Genomic DNA, 19,431 nt, shown 5'->3' on the forward strand with positions numbered 1-19,431 from the left:
CACAAAACAGTACTGGGAAAATATTTTTGCTTTACGATTCAGGTAGAAAGAGGATGTTCCTTGCTCAGTAGTAAAACTTTATACAGTCAAACACATCAGTAAAATGATAAGAACAGCTACATTTGTTTTATTCAAAATCAATACAATATTACATCCTGAGATTACACACAACCCAAGAATCATTCTAATACAAATGCTTAGGTAGAATTCCTGCCCGTGTCTGGCCAATGTTATGAATTATACTCATGAATTATTTTTGACAAAACCAATTTCTGTAAAGCTACAGGCAAGTGACTTCGCCACTGACAGGAACAGCAAATAAAAACAACCTCCTAATGCAAGGAAGAAACACACAGGAGAAGCTCTGAAAAGGCTAAAGAAAGAACAGGTTTTATTGTTTATATGTTCTCCTCCTGGTAACCGTGCCTGTCGAGCCGTCCATTAAGTCAGTCATTGCCGATACTTTGTGATCTATAAATGCAGCATGCAAGACAGACGTATCTTTAAAGCAGTTGGGTAGTCTCTCGGGCTTGGCGCCACAAGCACATCTGTCTTCTGCTCACATCGGCAACACATTTACCATTCCTTGTGGGATCAGTGACTTAGTCCCAGTCTGAAGCAGTATTACTGTTTTGACACAGCGGGACTCTGATTTATTTGGCAAGGCTGCAATTCTTCTGCCAAGTCTGAAACACGGGTGATAGCTAGGCGAGAGATTTTAAATTCACACGGTAAACACTGGGTTGCAGTAATCCTGAACCAGTATACAGTGGCAAACCCAGTATACAATCATGAACCAGTATATAATCATGAATTAAAGCAAAACAAATGTATTTTCCTTTGTACGCAGAACACTGACTAACAAGAGCTTGGCATTCTCTCTGTGCATCACTTCTGTTAGTGACCAAGGGTATGTTACTTTATAGACCATTTTCTGACGAACATGTTTTAATTTTGTTTTCCACCACATATCCTCCTTTTATAAATTCTGAACAACTTGAACTTTGAACAATAAATAGTTTTTAATCTGCCATCTGGTTAGATGTTAGGGAAATGGTAGTTTGATTTCCTTGTTTTGCAGCAGTGCTTCTTGCTGTCCAAAGCTGGTAGAACATTGCTACTGGTTAACTGAGGCAGGTACTGTAACTAAAGGGAAAGTTACATAGTTTGTATTTGTATGAAATGAGACTAAAACATACATTTGATTTTTCAAATGGGATATAAACTATAAAACTATTCATACTGTAATCCTGTACTTTTTCTAACTAAGAGTCGGGGATCTGGGGTTCTGCAACTGGACTGCAACCAGAACAGCTCATTGCAGGTATTTCTTCCAGTCATCCAGGGCAAGAAAAAAAAAACACCTGCTGTTATAGCCTATGTCACAGAAATGGAAAAGGCGAGTCAGTCTGATCCAGGAATTTATACGCTGTAGCAGTTCTCCATCCTACACCTCCAACTTCCCTGCACGTTACCAGTTCAGTGTTACAGCTGTCATGGGGAATGTGGCTCACAGGAAGAAAGAACTGCTGACTGACTCTCATCATGAGGCTGGATTTGGAGACTTGGGCTGGCGTCTGGAAAGACTGAAGCGACAGGGAGAGACATTTGCTTGGCAACTCCAGCTGCAGAAACACCCAGGGCATTGTGTAACGTCTGGAACCAAGTAAGGGATCACATCCCATCAGCAGTTACAAATGGAACTGGGCATTTTTGCCATCTCCATAATTTGGGTTTCAAAAGCACCAGAAAGATCCCAAAGAACTCCAAATTAAACCAGCCACGCAAGCCCATCCAGTTTGTTCAGCTATCCTGTGTCAGGAACAGACAATCCTGGATAAACCTGATCTTTCACATCACTGTGCTGCTAATCCACAGTGACTCGATGGAGCTGCAGTGCAGAACTGTTTCTACCGAGTTGCTCTTTAGCCAGGAGGTTCGTTTTCTCCTCAGGGTAAAATGAGTATCGGTCCTGCACTGGAGCTGCCTCTCACCGTTAGCTGCCAGCATGAGCCCACCTCCTGGGAGCTACACACAGAGAACCAGTCCCTTCCCTCGGCACAGTACGGTAACTACCGCTAAGAAAACCTTACCCCTGGCATGTGCTTCCGAGTCAGCCTGGCGGGTTTCCGAGCTGTTTTTTCATGTTCTTTCCCCAGATCCACCACCTCCCTAATGCTGTCAAAATAGGGATGCTGCAGCAGCTGCTCACATGTCTGCCGCTCCGCAGGGTCCATACACAGGCAACCCTTAGAAAAGATGAAGTAAAGGATCACACAAAACACTCACAAACAGGTCTGCACAACTCCAGCTACTTGCCATAGCCAATGCATATTCGCACAGATACGGGTGGTAATTTTTTTAAAGTAGATTTCAAGAGTGGCTTTTCAGAGTCAGCATGAAGCTTGCAAAGCAGCCAAGGCTGAACAGTTGCCACAAGGCAGTAATAGAAATGGCAGCTAGAGGTTCAGTTACAACTGTATGGTGGAGCAAACCATCAAGCCTCAAATACCAGTTAAGACCACAGCTTGTATTCGAACTAGAACAACTGTCTTAAGCATGGCACTAGCCATGCTGTTCCAGTGTTCAGTGTCGCTAGTGCTCTCCACAGCGTTAATGTCTCCATCCTCACAGTTTCCATGCACTGCATCTTAGTAAGGGAATAATAAGTTTTCCACCTCCATGGTAAAAATGAATGGGTTAGAGAGGAGTGCATTGAAAGTCCTCTCCAAATCCTCTCCAGCTGTATTTTTCAATGAATCTCTGATAATTCAGTAGCCAACTCTCAAACCGTTTACCAGCTGATAAGCAAAACTGTGTTTGCTAAGTCTCACTGCAGAGCTCCTCCACTAGCTGCAGTTTTCTTACCTTCATGAGAGCTAAAGCAGAGTATGAAATACTAGGGAATTTCATTTCTAATGGTTCCTGGAGGGAAAAAAAAACAGCGAGTACTCATATTAGTAAGCTTTCATTCATTGGGGTACAGAGAACCAGCTTTCCATAGCAACATGACCTGTACCTCACATCACAAAATGCATCATCTGGCACGTCATTTCTTAGGGAAGAGCTGCCTGGCGTTACTGAGGATGGGCAGACTGGCCATTGTGCCACCAGAAGCACAGGAGATGAAGCACGTGTTTGACTCTTTTACAGAGGGTATCAGCTAAAACACCATGAGAGGGGCTCAGCCACCTCCAGATAATATTCTAGTGTACACTGGCAAAGTAGAGGGAAAAGCTTTTGGTCAGGGAAAAAATGCTGCCCCGCAAAGGACTGGTCAAGCTGAGCAAGCGAGGCTTTTCCAGCTCTACTTCCAAAGCAGACAACACCGGGTGAAAACCAGCAGGAACATTTCTCTGTGCGAACACCAGTCTCCCTATCACTGCAGCGAGATTGCTGGTTAGTGTTAGGCTCAAGGGAAGTGCGGGTGGAGGGAGTTCTTACCATGCTCTCTGGGTCTGGAATTCTTACCCCACTGAAGAACTGGTTGGTGCTGAACACTTGCTGGTGCCTGGGAATAAGATCCCCTTTGATCAAGAATAAAAAAAAATAAAGTCAGATTAATGTGCTGTTTTTACAGTGCCTGCATTGAACAAGCTTATATCCTCTGACAAGGCCGACACCATCTGAGAGAACATCTAAAGAGATGGAGTGCCAGCAAGCCAGCCGACGCAACATTCTTTTGTGGAAACTAACATCCGCCTGGGACATCAGTGATCCCACAGCTGTGTGACTGCTGAGTGAGAGGCCGGGCCACACAGCTCCAACTGCCTGCAGTCACAACTGCCCAGGGCCTCGTGCTGTAAATAGCTCAAAGAAATCCAGCTGGTGGGTGCAGCTTTTGGAGCAGGAGTACCCAGCTACTGTGCATCTTCTAGACTCTGAGTTTCTGTGCTGTGCAGCAAACTGGCTTTTAAGAACCATGGCTGCTATAGCTGGGGGCCTTGTAAAATACATATTTCTATGCATCCCCCTGTGCCAAATGCCTAGATCCTGTCGCTGCACTATTTGGGCAACTGCAAATTTGGATTTGCATTAGCAAAAAGACCCCTTGGCAGAACACCAGGGACTGAGGTGGGCAAGGCACGAAGTTGCACAAATGTGTCCGCTGTGTGCCAGCACTCGTAACTCTGCTGAGCGCTGGCCCAACTCAGGATCCGTGTGTCAGTGAGCCGGGGAACGTGCCTCAGCATCATAGCTAGAGGGTGCTGTGCAAACACCTACCAGGACCTGGAACTCCAGCCATGCCACAGCACTGAGCCTCAGCCAGGGATCCTTCCCAAAGCGTTAAGCAAGATCAGAGCAGCAAACACGCTCCCCTGCTCACATCAGACATGGACCAGCCCTGGCCTCTGATGAGTAACTGGCAGGAGCTGCTGTTTGTTTTGGAGGTGGCTGCACGGCAGCGTGGGCACGCTTTGTTGGCATGCTCTCTCAGAGGGAGGGCGAGCAGGACTCTGCTGGCCTGCTCTCCACTAACCCTGTGTTTCAGCAGTTTCAAAGGAAAAGGGTTCCCAAGAGGCAGCCTGGCTGCATAAACAGTCGTGTCTTCTCTGACTGCTGGAGGGGGACAGGCTAACCACAAGTGTTCCAGCCTCATTCAAATTTAACTCATACTGAGTGAGATTTTTTGTACACTCCTGAAGATACTGTACAGAACAGAGCTGAAATGCACCACCAACAGGAACATGCTGTACTTTTTCCCCAGTGCAGCTTCATGGCCCCTTTTTTGAAGCTTAGAGAAGTTTGGAGCAAGCAAAATGTTAAAAATCAAATCCATCACAGAAGAGACGGTACAATAGCCAATCTACCATAACTACACAGCTTTGACCAAAGAGCTTTTCTTGGTAAAGGCTGTCTCAGTCCATCACCTGGATCAAAAGGGAATTTTTTCTGGCTGCAACCTATCATTAAAAATAAACTATAACTTACCTAACACCAGCATAAATGTATTCTGGAGGATGAAGTAATCAACATTGAACTATTTTTCTAGCTAAGGAGCTCATCTGTTCAAAGCCATTAGTTACCTTTATAGTTTTATAAACTGCTCAGTAAAAATTACACTTCTCAGTTCATTACAGCAAATTTCAATTAAAAGTGAGGGGTTGTTCCTTTCCACCCCAGAAATCAGACGTTACACACCAAGATCAAATAGAAGCAATGAGACTGGACTAATTTAAGTGTTATGTGGGTAATGGCTCTTTTATTTAACCTCTGTTCCAATTCCAGAGTGGCTCCTAAAATTCCTTGGTGAATAAAGACAAGTGGAACAGACAAACATCAGTTCACATACTCTTTCCCGAGCACACAGCCATCAACAGACACCGGCAATGTTTACAAGACCTCCAAAGCTGTGATAAACTAAATCCAACTATTTGTTATCTAGAGGCAGGGACCACTTTGCTTGGTACCAAACCCTGAAAAATACCTGGATCTTTCAGACCTTTATGCAAAACATTCCCAGTCCGTTTTGATACAGACACCCTGTTTTTCCATCTGTGTAGAGACAGCTGCAGATGTGGAAAGGCCAGCAGCAGAGGCAGGTGTTTCTCTGCCTCCTGTGGTGCCGGCCTGGTGCTCCGCACACGCCAGCAGTCACTGAGCCATCCCAAAGGACCAGGAGGGGCATCTGGTGGTCACCTAACACATCGTTCATCTTTCTTAAACTGCCCAGCACTAGACACAGCTTCCCAGAGGCCACTGCTGCTAAAGGGAGTGGAAGGATGGTTTCAAGCAGTTTGCAGCACAGATCCTGCTTACGCAGGCTGGTCTGTTGCAAGCCTTTTAGCTGCAGCCTGGCACTGCTGGCTCATACAAGCTGAAACCAATTCTGCCCCACAGATCTTTTTCTAAAGAACAGTCACCACCTACGTGGATGCCAACTTTGTTTCCCCAGATCGTGCCAGGACCTGCAGCAACATCTGTTACTCCAACTACACAACCTCCTAACAAGACAGAATCAGAGAATCGTTCAGGTTGGAAAAGACCTTTAAGATCACTGAGTCCAACTGTTAATCCAAGGCCAAGGCCACCGTTAAACTGTGTCCCTAAGCTCCACATCTACAAGTCTTTTAAATAGCTCCAGGGATGGTGACCCAACTCTTCCCTGAACGTACATGGAATAATGTGAAATGGTTCTTTAAAGAATAATAGATGTGCATGTTTAAGTCATGCCAGGAAAACCCAGCTCCCTTTTAAGGACAGCAACACCTCAAATAAGCCAGCACCTACTAAAGGAAGAGATCCACTGGGTAAATTCACCTCCTGGCTAACCCTGACTCCCACCACAGGGGGAAGTCCTCCTAGGCAAGCTCTAGTCCTGCCAGAGGCTCCAGGAAGGCCGGGGTTCTGACCAGTGCAGAGGGGACACTTACCAAGGGTTCTCCGGATGAGGTACAGCTGGTCGACATCAGACTTGCCAGGCCACAACGGAGCCCCAGAGAGCAGCTCTGCAAAGACACAGCCTATCGCCCACACGTCCACGGGAGGGCCGTACTGTGTGTCTCCCACAAGTAACTCTGGAGAGCGGTACCACCTGGTAGCCACGTAGTCTGTGTAATAATCACTTGGACCAGCTAGGTTGGGGTCAGAAAGGAGAGAAACAAACAGGAATGTGGGATCAGAACGATGCAGACAGGCTGCCGTCAGTTTTTACACATGCTGGGGCACCTCCTGGGCAGGCAAAAGCTACAGGAACAGGATGAGTCACTGGCCACTAGCAGAACCCAACTTTGGAAACAAGATTTGACAAAAATCAAGACCATATTTTTCTCCAAATGAAAATATGCAGAGCGGCACAGCAGGGCTCTGCACCAGCCAGTGGTCAGTTCTCAAAGCCCACATGATTTGTCTGAACAAGAGCTAAAAAAAAAAACCCCAACAAATTAGGGGGTTTATTTACAATGGAAAATGTGAAGCCATCGTTTGCAGAGACAGCACCTTCTGCCAGAGGGGCTCCTCCTGCCAGGGAACTCCAGCTGTGTCTCCAGCATTGCATAAGCAATGTCCGGGAAGCTCCGAGATGCCCAAGGCTGGCTTCCATCTACCAGTGCCAGCAGCACCAGAAGGGAGCTCAGATGGAGTTTGTTACGGGGCACTTGGCATCCTGGTGTCTGGGCTAGCTCCCTTGAGGCTGGTTTGGGGACCTCTGCCCAGCCTTTAGCAGAGCTTCTCCAGCCTTTATTTAGGATGACTACACGTGCATGAAGGACATGTGTGTGGGGGTTTTTTGGGTGTTTGAAAGCCTGATCCTACACTTCATTAGAGCTTTCAAGTGTTAACAGTCTACGCCAGGGGTCCTCAAACTACAGCCCGCGGGCTGGATACGGCCCCCAGGGTCCTCAATCCGGCCCTGGTATTTACAGACACCCCCCCACCCCGCCCCCGCCGGGGGTTGCGGGGGGAAACCAAGCAGCCGCAGATGACTGGCTGCCACTTCATCCGCGCGCCGGCCCCCTGTTTAAAAAGTTTGAGGACCCCTGGTCTAAGCAGAGAGTCGGCACTCACTCAGTATACGAGCAAACCCGAAGTCACAAAGTTTGATGACCGAGTGCTTTGTTATCAGGATGTTTTCTGGCTTTACATCTCGGTGGATGCACTGGAAACAGAAAAAAACAAGGTTAGAAGCAAGTATTTAACCTAGCCTTCAGATAAAGAACCTCTTAATTCAGCCACATACCCCTTGCACATTGTGCCAGGCAATAATTTCTGCTGAAAGAGAAGATGAAAGCATTTCTTAACAGCAGCTAAAGCCACATCCTGCTGGGCAGGACAATCACCCTGCCCGCACCCCACCTTTGGGACGAGTCGCTGTACAGGCTCCCAGCTTCAGCTGCATAGCTCTGTATGACTTGGACAACTCTGAGTCAGCTCCCCAGAACCAGCTGGGAACCTGCTAGCAGGAGGAGCGAGGTTTGCATAGCAAAGACCTTTGTTAACCTGGCACTCTGCAAATGCAACTCACTTGATACAGCGATGTCCAACACACTCCTGAAAAAGGACTCAGTTTTGCAAATATGTGGGGAGATCCTAATGAGAAGTGCGTGGGTCCTCTGGGATCAGTTCCTGGACAAAGTCCATGAACTGTTTACTGATAAGCTAGTAGACAAGCAAATTATTTTGCTGGCAGAGCTCACAGATTAGATGAATGCTACGGTTTAGATGTGGGACTTTATCTATCCTTGTAGATGCCAAAGCATGCCTGGTATTCCCTCTACTCAGCACAGGTGAGACACAGCAGGAGTTGCGTGTCCACCTTTGGGATCCTCAGTAGAGGAAAGACATAGGCATACTGGAGTGACTCCGGTGAAGGGCCGCTACAATGATAAGGGATTGGGGTATCTGACATCCAAGGAGAGGATGAGGCAGCTGGGACCATCATTCAACCTGGAGAAGAGAAGGCCCAGGCAGGATCTTATCAATGTGCATAAATACCTGATGGGAAGAAGTGAAGAAGACCAAGCCAGGCTCTCCTCACTGCTGCCCAGTGAAAGGATGAGAGGCAATGGGCAGAAACTGAACACACAGGAAACTCCATTTAAACATAAGCTATTTTTTTTTTGTATTTTTTTTTTTTTTACTGTGAGGGTGGCCAAACACCCAAACAGGTTGTCCAGAGCCTGTGGAGACTCCATCCTCAGAGATACTCAAACCTTTACTGGAAAAGTTTCTGAGCGGCCTGCTCTAGCTGACCCAGTTCGAGGGGGAGGGCTGGAGTAGATGATCTCCAAAGGTCCCTTCCAACAACGGTAATTCTGTGGTTCTTGGGAGGTGACCTTGCTTGCTGAAGGTTCTCAGGAATTGAATTTGGGCTTGGCAAAGATTTTCTGCTGATCAAACTAGCAAAGACTTTAATTTCTTCTACATGTGTATAAAAGGTGTGCTCTACTGAAATCACCAGCATCTAGCTCACATTGTGTCCCCCCTACCATCACCTCATCGCAAACACCTGGACTTTTCCTAGTTAAGCTGGTGGTAAATTATTGTGCCTTCTCTTGAGGACTGAAATGTTGCTTGTTAAACAGTGTCACGGAGTTCTAAAGGGCAGCTGCATAAAACCTCATTACCTGTGATCTACAGCAGGTCAGACTGCAGCATCTCATTGTTCCCTCTGTTTTAAAACTTCATTAAATCTTTCGGACTGAATGGGGGAACAGAAAAAAAAAAGCAAAACAACAATTCTTGGAAGCAGGACAGACCTATGGCCAAGTTCCTGCAGCTCAACTGGACGTAATTCTCCCAAAAAAGACAAAACACCCATTGCAGAGCGATCTCCTGCCCGACTCTTAAATCTCAAACATTGGCAGATGAACAAAACCAAAGACAATCACAGCAAAGTTTGCCTGAAGAACTTCTCCAAAATGCTCCTTTCCTTCTCTGCTTCTTAAAGCATCCCCACCGCTTTCTACAAAATACTTGTCACGCATGCACCACACATCTCCCCCCAGTAAGCAGAGGAGGGGTTGTAAAACCGGTTTACTGTATCTAATTTTTGAAACCTTTTAACTGGTGTCCTGATTCAAAGCCTACGACTATCAACAAAAGGACTTCCTGTGAAACCAGGAGCAGTTTGCTCAGGTCTCAGATGATGAGACCTTAAGCATTTTCCAAATGTCAGTTGTAACACGTGGCACAGGGAATGCACAAGGATGTATTCCTGTTCAGCCTGGAAGCTTGTCTCAGGTCATTAATGCAAATCATTCCTTGACAGCAAACCCAAGGGACCTGTGTGATAGCAAATGCAGCTGTTGTGGGTACACACTAATATTTTAGCTGTTTCCTGTTGAAAAACTGAAATTTCATCTGACTTTGTGCCATGAAAGCTCTGTAAAGAGCAACAGAATCTCCACCTCCTCCAAGACCACGTTACAGCAATTGTTAGTGCTGTTTAGGGCACTTACATTGTGTTTATGGCAGAAGTTCACAGCTTGGAGGGTCTGCCAGGTTATGCTCTTCACTAGATGCTCCGGCACCCTGTTTGAAAAAAGCACATTTTTATTTTGGTAATTAAAAATAACTTCACTATTACAGGAAAAAGGAAGAGGAGGCCTTTGAGTGCTAACATCGTACAGGGATGTCTAAGCAAAACCATCAGGGACCAAGCCAGAAAACTCAGAGGAAAAACACTAGGTGCATTTTCTGGCTATAAATAAGTTACAAGAAATATGTAATAACCCTCAATTCGTTGACCTTCCACTGCAGGGAACCAGTCATGCTGGAGTGCTGATGGTGGAGCCTGTTGGTGCCTCTTCCCATGCTTCAGAGCTGAGGCTGAGCTCTCTCTGCACAAAGCAGTGCTCTCCTGTGAGGTTACCCTTCAAACATCACAGGACCATCGACAGGAACATCAACACCATTTCCAAATCCAGTCAGTGCAATAAGATACAAGGATTTACGGCAGCTAAGAGCATGCCAGTGTCTGGTACCACTCAGTCACAGCCAGCACGAGGCCTGCCAACTGGTGACCACACATCAGTGCGTGCAAGTCTGTGTCAAACCCTGTCTTGTGGCTGTGCTTAGTGTCCACAATTCCTGGCAATCCTCCTGAAATGCCAGCAAGCATATCTGCCTCTGCAGCTGCTCAGAGATGAGGTGGAGCGTCCATGGTATAGATGCGTGACTTGCAATGCTTGTCATGTCATTGATTGTCCAGAGTGGAGAGCTGACCAAAATGGGACGGGGAAGGACATTCCTACAAGAATATAAAGCTCTACTTTGGTTTGCATCTCCTCTCCCCTCCAACGTCTGGCAAACACTCCAGAGAAAGAAAAGCTCTGTTAAAGATCCACCCTCCTCTCCTCTCCTTCAGTCACTGTGCAAGAGTTCTTAAACTTCCTCGGCTGTATGTGACTGTCTTCAACAACCCCAGGAAAGGCAGAGGCGACAATCTTGGCACTTTCAAGCTCAAATACAATTTTATTTCCTGTGTTTAATGCTGAAAACCTTCTGATTCATCATAAAGAAAAAACCCCACAAAGACTAAACTAAAACAATATGCAGGAAGCCTGGCTTTTCTTGAAGGCACCTTCTGTTGTCAGCACTGAAGGTCTTGTGCTGACACTGCTGTTGCAGTGCTAGCTGCCTTGCGGAAACATCCTAGAATGATGACAGTGCTGCACTGACAGCCTGACAAGGGGATGAAGTTGGTCTGCAAAGAGGTGTGTGCCCACCCACCTTAATCCTGACCACAAAAGACTACCTGTGGTAGCGAAGATCAAAAGCAAAGTATGCAACCAGGCATGACATGTTTGTTCACACTGGGACTGTTCTGATGAATAGAAAGCAAATGTGAAGTATTTTCTTCAATGAGGGTTATCCATCCTCTCTTCAGATTCCAGGTGAACAGGTTCAAACTGGGATGAAAGCTGCTTACCAGCTCACAAAACCATTTGCTATCAGCATGCTCCATTTTCCTAGAGCTCCAGGTCAGGGAGAAAGAAAATAACAGGTTCTTGTTTACTCAACCCCCAATTAGTCTCCTGCAGGCAATTCATTTAGCTCCAGGCCTGTAAAATGATTTATGAACTTCTGCTTAGCATTTCCACAGCACCAAGTCACTGTGAAAAATTAAGGACAATGTATTTAGTGGGAGTGTCATTTATAATGTGTCAAAAGAACAAACCCTGTCCTGGAGAATGTTCCTTCTGCCGGTGTAGCTCAACTTTGTGCAAGCGCCTGTTTAAAGAACAGGGCATCTGACCTGGGAGTTCACTGAGGCTGTGCAGGCACAACTCCCAGTAACTCCTGCTAACCAGCACACGCTCCTTAGCACTGCAGTGTGGCTAGAAGCCACTGGTCAGTCATACAGATCATCACTGACATCACTGCAGACATTTGGGTGCTCAATGACATGCCCCAGTGCCCCAGCCTGGGTCTGCACAGCCATGGGGGGTCTGCACACACCGGGGGAGCAGCAGGAAGGAGCGCTGCATGCCCCTAGCCCACCTGTCCAGCTCACCCAGCAGTTCCAACCCCTTTGCAGGGAGACACAAGATGATCCCAAGCCGCTTGGATTTGCTGCTGTCAAACCAGCCAAAGATCACCCAAACGCTCAGGCTCAGCCTTCCAGTCTCCTTGGTGAGTAGCACTGTGCTGGAGCACGCATGGGCTCATATGCAATTCTTTTGGAGGTCGCTGCTAAAACCACAGTAACAGCAAGTCCTGGGCACTGGGCTGAGAAACCTATCCTGTAATTAATGAAATTCCTCTGAAAACACTGCAGAGCAGCAACGACATGGACACTCCCTGACTCCTTTGCTCAAAGCTCCCAGCAAGAGACAGGCCACTCACCCCTGGGGGTGCTTGTCCAGCTCATGAAGAACTGTGTGGTCGCAGTATTCGAAGACCAGATGCAGTTTCCGTTTCCTCCTGAACACTTCCAGCAGGTTCACCAGGTTGGGGTGTTTCAGTTGCTGTAACACACAGTGGATGAACTGTTAGTTACTGCACAGGGGAGTGGGGTGAAGGTAGGGGGGACAGTGCTGTTGCCCACAAGGGTCTCAGTTCCTTAAGCCAAAACCTTTAATACAAGCACCGCATGACGTGAAGAAGCAGCTCAGCTACAGCTCAGCCTGTGGCGTAGTTATTTTAGGAACTGACCATGGGGAACAAGTCAGCTTGGCTTCAGTGAGTGCCTCTTAGAAAAGATGCTCATAGATAAAGAATTCATCATGGTGCCCACAGCTATTCCGGCAGCGCCTTTCATTGTACGTATCCAGCCTCTGACTGCACCGCAATAAAAAGCAGCTCTCCCTGGAAAACAGCTTGGGAAATCACACACGGTAAGAGCCTGTAGCAGGCTCTTATGTGAACATTTAGGAGAAACCAAGAGCTCCCCCGATAAGCATAGGTAAAGCATGTAGTCTCAGCATCACCAGCTCATCTGAATTCACCCATCTGGCAATAATCTTTACTGCTGCTGCTTCTTCCTCTTCCTCTCAATCCACTTCACGGGCTCGTACCAGGGGTTCCTCTCCTGCAGAGCTCAGACAGCTTCTTACCACACATAAAGCCTGAGCACAGCACGGTTATTCAAACGTGCCTTGCAAGAGGTGAGGGTGGACATTACCAGAGCTGTTCATTCCCTGTTCTTCTCCCCATATTTTGGGGGAGGACTGGGAGAGGGCTTGAACAAAAGGGCACATCACAGTGGAAAAGGAAACAAAGAAAAGCCAGACCCAGCTCGGGAATGTTAGTTCTTTTCAGATGACACATGGCACCATCCCCTCCGCTTGCAGGGATCTGTATCCATGAAGGCTTTGCCTGACCAAGGCTTTAGAACAAACACATTTTAAAGCAAGGAGGCTGTAAAGGTCATTGCCTAGGAGTTAGGCTAACTCTATTTTCTAAGTGCTTCTGCGTCATGGGGAAAAGCCTGCAGAGGAGAAGGAAGGTGAGGGTCAAGACTACAGAAAACTGTAAGGGAGCCTCAACTGAGGAATGCAGCTGTTTGAGGAAGCACCCAGTTAACCCCAAGGTGAAGGATCACTGAAATCCATGACTTGAATCCTGGGGTTAACCAGTGAGCTTCAGTAAAAGAGCAGGTACCCCCACACCTCACTGCCAGCCTGTCACGAGTAGGAGGGACATGGCCAGGGGTCATTTCAGTGCTCCAGTGGGCACTCTATGGGATCCTTTGGAAAATGTAATTTTATTCAGGCATGTCACTGTAAAAGCTCCTTGCAAAGAGAGACCTTCCAGGGAGCTCACTGCCTCTGGGGGACGTTACACTGAACCCAAATGATACTGAGCCCATATGCCAACGCACAGGGTCCCTGTTAGTGTGCAGAAGGCGGCTATTCCCGTCCTGCAAACTAGCAGCAAGGAGCTGGTCTTTCCGAACAATGTCTCTTACCACATACGTGTCTTGCTCCTTCAGTCCTGCCCACACTGTCTAAACCGTCTGCCAGCATCAAAGACCTTGACACCCATCTGGATCAAAACTAGGTTACAACCAAGATCTTCTGACCACTTCTGTAGTCCTGCATGGTATCTGTATGCCAAGTGACTGCCCTGTCTAGCACAAGGTACCCGACAGTGCCAGCAGGGGCTATCATATGTGTATGTAACATTCGCATCAGTGTAATCTTCTCTACCCTGGCCGTGTCTCCTGACCTCACATAACAGACAGGCTTTCTCTGCACATCCTCAGCTGCTACTGAAACCATTAAACCACGAGAGGAGGCTTGTAACACCTTTCAGGCTTGGTATTTATCTAGCAGTATCTCCACTCTCACAATTTCCTTATCCACTTCACAAAAGATGATCAGATACAGAGGATGCCCTGCAAGACTGCTGGAACTCCCAGCAATGACAATTCTCCCAGAACTGTGTGCAGACCACGCCGCCTCTCCTGTTAAGCATGTTCACATTGAGCAAAGTACCTGCTTCCCATGTGCATGGTAGACAAAGCCTTGTCTGTCGGTTCAGAGTCTACCATGAAAATCAGACAGCTGCCTTCCCTCACCAGTCAAGCAGCTCCTGATAGACTGCATAAAGTGGATCCTTCCCTTTCCACGCACTTAGTGTGTCGGCATACTATGTTCTCAGAGATCAGCGATAACAGAGATAATCTGAGAGCACGCTGGGCCTCCAGCAACAACGCTGGGTAACAGGCAGCTGACTCCTCTGCTGCTCTCAGCAGATCTGCCTGCCAGCATGGGCAAACTGCTGGGCACGGCCAAGCCTGCCAGCAGGAAGGAGGACAGTAAGACAATCTCTGTAGTGCTTAGATCCCACTTTCAGAGACAGGTCAGGACGAAATAACTGCCAACTCATTGTAAAGCGAGAAGGAAGTTAAATCAACAATAATAGATTGAGATCTCTGGAAAACTTCTGGTAGTTACAGTTTGGTTGTATGAGTCAGCCTTCAGGAGGGACTTCCACTGAGCAGCCGTGCCCAGGAGACAGTCTGTCCTGGCCATCCTCACATGTGTGTGAAGTTGGGGTTTCTGGAGAGAGCAAGCTGGGCTTGGAAGCACGAGGTCTAGCTGAGCCAGGGATGCTGCGAGGGGATGCAGCTGTGCAAACAAGCTCTTGCACACACAAGAGCATGTTAACCTGCCTGTGCAAGGCCTGGAGAGGGTCCCCTCAGAGAAGTCTTGCCACAGCACCTCCCCGTGCCTTGCTCACAGCCAGCCCCCATGGCCTGGGGCTCTCCAGGCTTTTGGGTTCACTGGGCCAACGTCTCTTGTGCAGGCAGACATGCACACAAAGCCACCGTAAATCTGCCAGTGACCCTAACAATGTCCCTGTCTGGCAGTGCAGTGTTCCAGAGAGCAGTTTGTAAGGCTATCAAGCTGCTGGTGGCTGGTTGCTGGCAGTACAGGGATGGGCTTCCCCTGCCTGCCCCCTGTGTGGGTGACAAGGTCATGTGTCACCCTCTGCATACAGGCCAGATGTCCTGCATGGGCTTTTCCCCAAAGTTATAACTGCTTCCGTGCTAAGATGATAGGTATTATTTTCTGGTTTGTATATGAACACAGCTTTGTGTTGTATTTTTCTCTTGTCTTTGCAACATCAGAGCTAAAAACTGCGTCAGCCTCTATGCAAAGGTTGGGGAGACAGCACCCATCTGGAAACAGCAGGCACTGATGGGTTTACACACAAATTCACCCTCTTTTCATGTATTTCCAGCTTTTCCTATGGAATCAGGATCATGCAGGGTGTTTCAAGCCTCTGCATACCACCCTGCTCTCCCACCCCACCTCCTGTTGCTCCTCACTATAAAAAGCCCTTTGTCTACAAGGTATTTACTGTGTAGAATGATAATTTATCAGGCCCTACATTTTTTACTGATGAAACACAATCTCACTACATCTTTGTCAAACACTTAGCTGTTGCCTAAGCCAGGAAATACCTCAACAAACAAACAAACAAACTGTTACTATTTACAGAGAAAAAGTTGAAAAGATAGTCAAGCAGGTCTGCACTTGTCAAAATCAACAGCATCTCAGCACAGATCCAGCTACAGTGGTGTTGGCTTTGGACCCTTAAGGACGATGTGTTTACCATCTGCACTACAAGTGACTTCTGCAATGATTAATTTCCTTTTCTTTAATATTCAAATCTTAATGCATCTCCAGCATTGTTTGCTACAATGATACAGCTACATGTCATCTTTTGCTTCGGATAGGAGAAAAACTGAGGCTGCTTCTCCCCAAAACCTAACTCAAAAATAAATACGCTTTTTTCCTAAACGATGGTTCTAGGATGGCATCCAGGCTTACTTTGCTTCTTTTTGCAGCAGGTAGAGAATATATAAATGCTCAATAAAAGACAAGACGACAGCACAAAGAGATTTTGGGGAAAAAAATATCAGAAATACTGTAGCCTGCTGAAACCTTGCACTTGATTGTAAATCTGACAGTTACTTGATTCTCAGCAAGCAAATTAAGCTAACTTGATGGAAGGGAACATCGAGTGCAATGAGTATCAACTGCTGCAATGTAAATATCAACAGGCAGGGAGGTCTGGGAACCAGAGACCGAGGGATTAGGAATTTTGGGAAAGAAGTTTTAAACAAAATGGAACATCTTTCTCTGCAGATTTCTGTAGGGTTTTGTTAACTCCAAAATCCTCAGTTGTTGACTGCCTACAAGAATGCATTGTATCTAATCTGAACACCATAGCTCTTGTACAAAGGAGGCCTATTGGAAGTCAATACTTAAAAATGTATATTATTATGTATAATTATATATATACATTTATAATATATAATTAACATGCTGTTAATATAGTTGTTTAATCCACTTGGTGTTTTAAAGCTATGGCTCCTCTGCACAGAAAAAAGAAAGCTGAAGATGGGAGAGATGGAGGTGTATAAAATCACGAGTACCCTGGAGAAAGTGAAAAGGGAGCAACTGTCTCCACTTCTCAGAACACGTAACCGAGGGTACCGTACGCCATCACCCAGCAGCAAGCTTATAACAAAGGAAATATTTTTTCACACAACACATTCCTAAAGTCATGGTACTCACTGCCTCAGGAAGCTATGGAGACCAAATGAATACACTGGTTTAAAAACACACAGGACAAGCTCCCAACAGTCTATGAATGTCTGTTAAGCATGAAGCAACAGGTACAATCTCTGGCTCTAAAAACTTTGCCCAGAAGCTGGGTGTGGGAAAGGAAACCTTACCCCGTCCTCTCCCTCTTTCTCCTAGGTTTCTCCTCATTTCTGCATGCTTGATGGACCCGGGGTGTAACTCACTGCAAATTGTTCCTGGGCTTTTATTTCATCAGGCAAAGAAACACTGAGTCTGAACGTGTGACCCATTTCTACATGAGGATGAACTCTCCCACAGAAGTCAAGAAAGGATCAGCAAATACAAGGTGCCGCCATGGCTCACAAGGTGCCGGTTCTGCAGTCACTTCCACGTGTGAACACCTCTGAACCTACACAGCCCCCTGCATTCAAGGCAGGGGCTGGATCCCACTGGCACATCAGGCTCTGACACTGCGGACCCCTCACAACCAGGAGCTCAGAAAGGGCATTTTAAGGAGGAGCTGGAGCAGATGTATAAAGCAGCGTGCTAGGAGAGCTGTGCCCCATGGCTGTCCCCCACCTTGTGCTACTTAGGATCACTTTCTGCTCACGTGCTTTACAGCAGCTCCAACAGCCCTCGTCCCTGGGGGGAATCCTGGGCACAGGGGGCTGCTGCCTGCCGGTCTGTTACACGGGGTGTAGCTGTGCCTGTACCAGCCGGGACATTGCTGACTCCATGGGGGACAGACCCTGGGTCAACCCTGGGTCACTCTCCCTGTACAGGGCACAGCGATGACCATGTTGATGCTCCTCCACTGCCCCAGGAGCCAGCAGGCACCAGCAGCTCGCTGTGCAGCATCTCGGCTCCCACCCGCACCAGCCCTCTCTGAAGCACAGCAGCCTGGGCCACTGAGGATGGCCTCTGTCCCAGGGCACGTCCTTGGCCAAACGGGTTGGACTTTCACTGGCAGCGGCCTTCTCCCAGGGAAACCGACTGACTTGGGCACTTTATGCACCGCTCCCTCCTGCCCCATCTCCTCATGCTGCCCCATCTCCTCACGCCACTCCATCTCCTCACGCCACTCCATCTCCTCACAACTGCTCCATCTCCTCACAACTGCTCCATCTCCTCACGGCTGCCATCTCCCCACACCACCCCACCTCCTCAGCCCCCCCACCTCGCACAGCTGCCCTCTCCTCACGCCCCCCCATTCCTCACGCCCCCGCCCGGCCGCTCCCCCGGGCCCCCCGGGGCTGCTGGCCGCGCTGCCGTGGCGAGGGGCAGCCCGCAGGCCCCGCGGCGGGGGCGCTGCCGTTGGCGGAGCCCACCCGGCCCAGAGCCGGAGCGAGGGGGGCGCGGAGGGCCAGCAGGGCCGGGTGCCCGCTCGCCGCCCACCTTCAGCATGCGGATCTCCCGCAGGGCGATCTTCCTGATCACCGGGTCCTCCTCGGACTCCAGGAACTTCTTAATCGCCACGATCTGGCCGGTGTCCTTGTTGCGGCACTTGAAGACGACGCCGTAGGAGCCCTCCCCGACCTTGCCCAGCTTCTCGTACCGCTCCATGGCGCGGGGCCGCCCCGCCGCAGCTCCCCCGACTCAGCGCGCCGCAGCGCCGGCCCGCCGTGCCCGCCCTCCGCCTCACTCCGCCGGGGCCGGGCCGGGGCCGGGCCCGGGGGGGTCTCCCCGGCGGGGGACGGCCTTCGCCCGGCGGCTGAGGGGACGCGCCCTCCCCGGGGCGGCGGCAGCAGCAGCGGCCCGGGGGACCCCAGCACCCGGCGGCGGGGGGCGCGGGCACCCCTCGTGGCGCTGAGCCCCCCGGCGCCTCCCCCAGGGCACCGCGCTGGCTGTACCCCCCTCCGGCGCGCCGCTTGCCCGGGGGTCTCTGCCGTTCGCTCGGTTTCCCCGCAGGGAACGCCTGCCCCGGGCCGCAGAGAGGCTGGGCCGCGGGAGGCCCTGGCGGCGGGTGCCGGGCAGTCATGGCTGCGCTGCTGCGGCTGTGGGGCCTGGCAGGCCCTGCGGTGCCCTGCGACGTCTGCCCATGGACAGATCAAGCACCCAACCACCGACCACCTGATGAGCTTCCACCAGGAGCTGGGCCCTTTTGGCGAGCGTTTCCATCTCTTACCTCGGCATTATCACCCCGCGTCCACCCGGTCAGGGCCGTGGCTCCTTAGCCGCCCTCTCCTCCGACCCTGATGAGGGTGGGCCTTTCTGGTGGCAATTGCTTCCAGGAGCAGCTCTGGAGATCCGCGCAGACACTCTGCTCCATCTTACGCCTCCTCCTTCCCTACTCCTTTCCTGGGTGCTTCGTGAATTCTACTCAGCACAGAAGATCTATTACTTTTTCTTCCTAAGCCACATCCATCCGGGATGAGTAGTCTCCTCGTGTTCTAGCTGCCACACATGCTGTCTGGTTTTGGTTCTTTCCTCTGCACACTTTAAAATG

At 49.0% G+C, this 19,431-nt stretch overlaps 1 protein-coding gene across 1 annotated transcript; it reads right to left on the minus strand.

The window, feature by feature from the left end:
- Positions 1 to 104: 104 nt before the first annotated feature.
- CDKL1 (cyclin dependent kinase like 1) lies at positions 105 to 18,637 on the minus strand. The gene is made up of 9 exons (XM_037394405.1): positions 18,381 to 18,637; positions 12,289 to 12,410; positions 9,900 to 9,972; positions 7,507 to 7,597; positions 6,375 to 6,575; positions 3,445 to 3,527; positions 2,869 to 2,925; positions 2,094 to 2,249; positions 105 to 1,146 (listed from the first exon to the last, which is right to left on the minus strand). The coding sequence occupies exons 1-9, from the start codon at positions 18,546 to 18,548 to the stop codon at positions 1,039 to 1,041; spliced, it is 1,059 nt and encodes a 352-aa protein (XP_037250302.1). The 5' UTR covers positions 18,549 to 18,637; the 3' UTR covers positions 105 to 1,038.
- Positions 18,638 to 19,431: the final 794 nt, after the last annotated feature.

Source organism: Falco rusticolus, chromosome 7 (genome assembly GCF_015220075.1).
Source record: "Falco rusticolus isolate bFalRus1 chromosome 7, bFalRus1.pri, whole genome shotgun sequence".
Lineage (NCBI taxonomy): Eukaryota > Metazoa > Chordata > Aves > Falconiformes > Falconidae > Falco > Falco rusticolus.

What these genes read in the sequence shown, in the direction of transcription:
- CDKL1 (XM_037394405.1), bottom strand. Translation starts at nt 18,548, where the DNA reads ATGGAGCGGTACGAGAAGCTGGGCAAGGTCGGGGAGGGCTCCTACGGC. An exon ending in GGGAGATCCGCATGCTGAAG is followed by an intron (nt 12,411 to 18,380) that starts GTGGGCGGCGAG and finishes TGTGTGTTACAG; the next exon opens with CAACTGAAACACCCCAACCT. An exon ending in CTGGACAAGCACCCCCAGGG is followed by an intron (nt 9,973 to 12,288) that starts GTGAGTGGCCTG and finishes TTTTTCAAACAG; the next exon opens with GGTGCCGGAGCATCTAGTGA.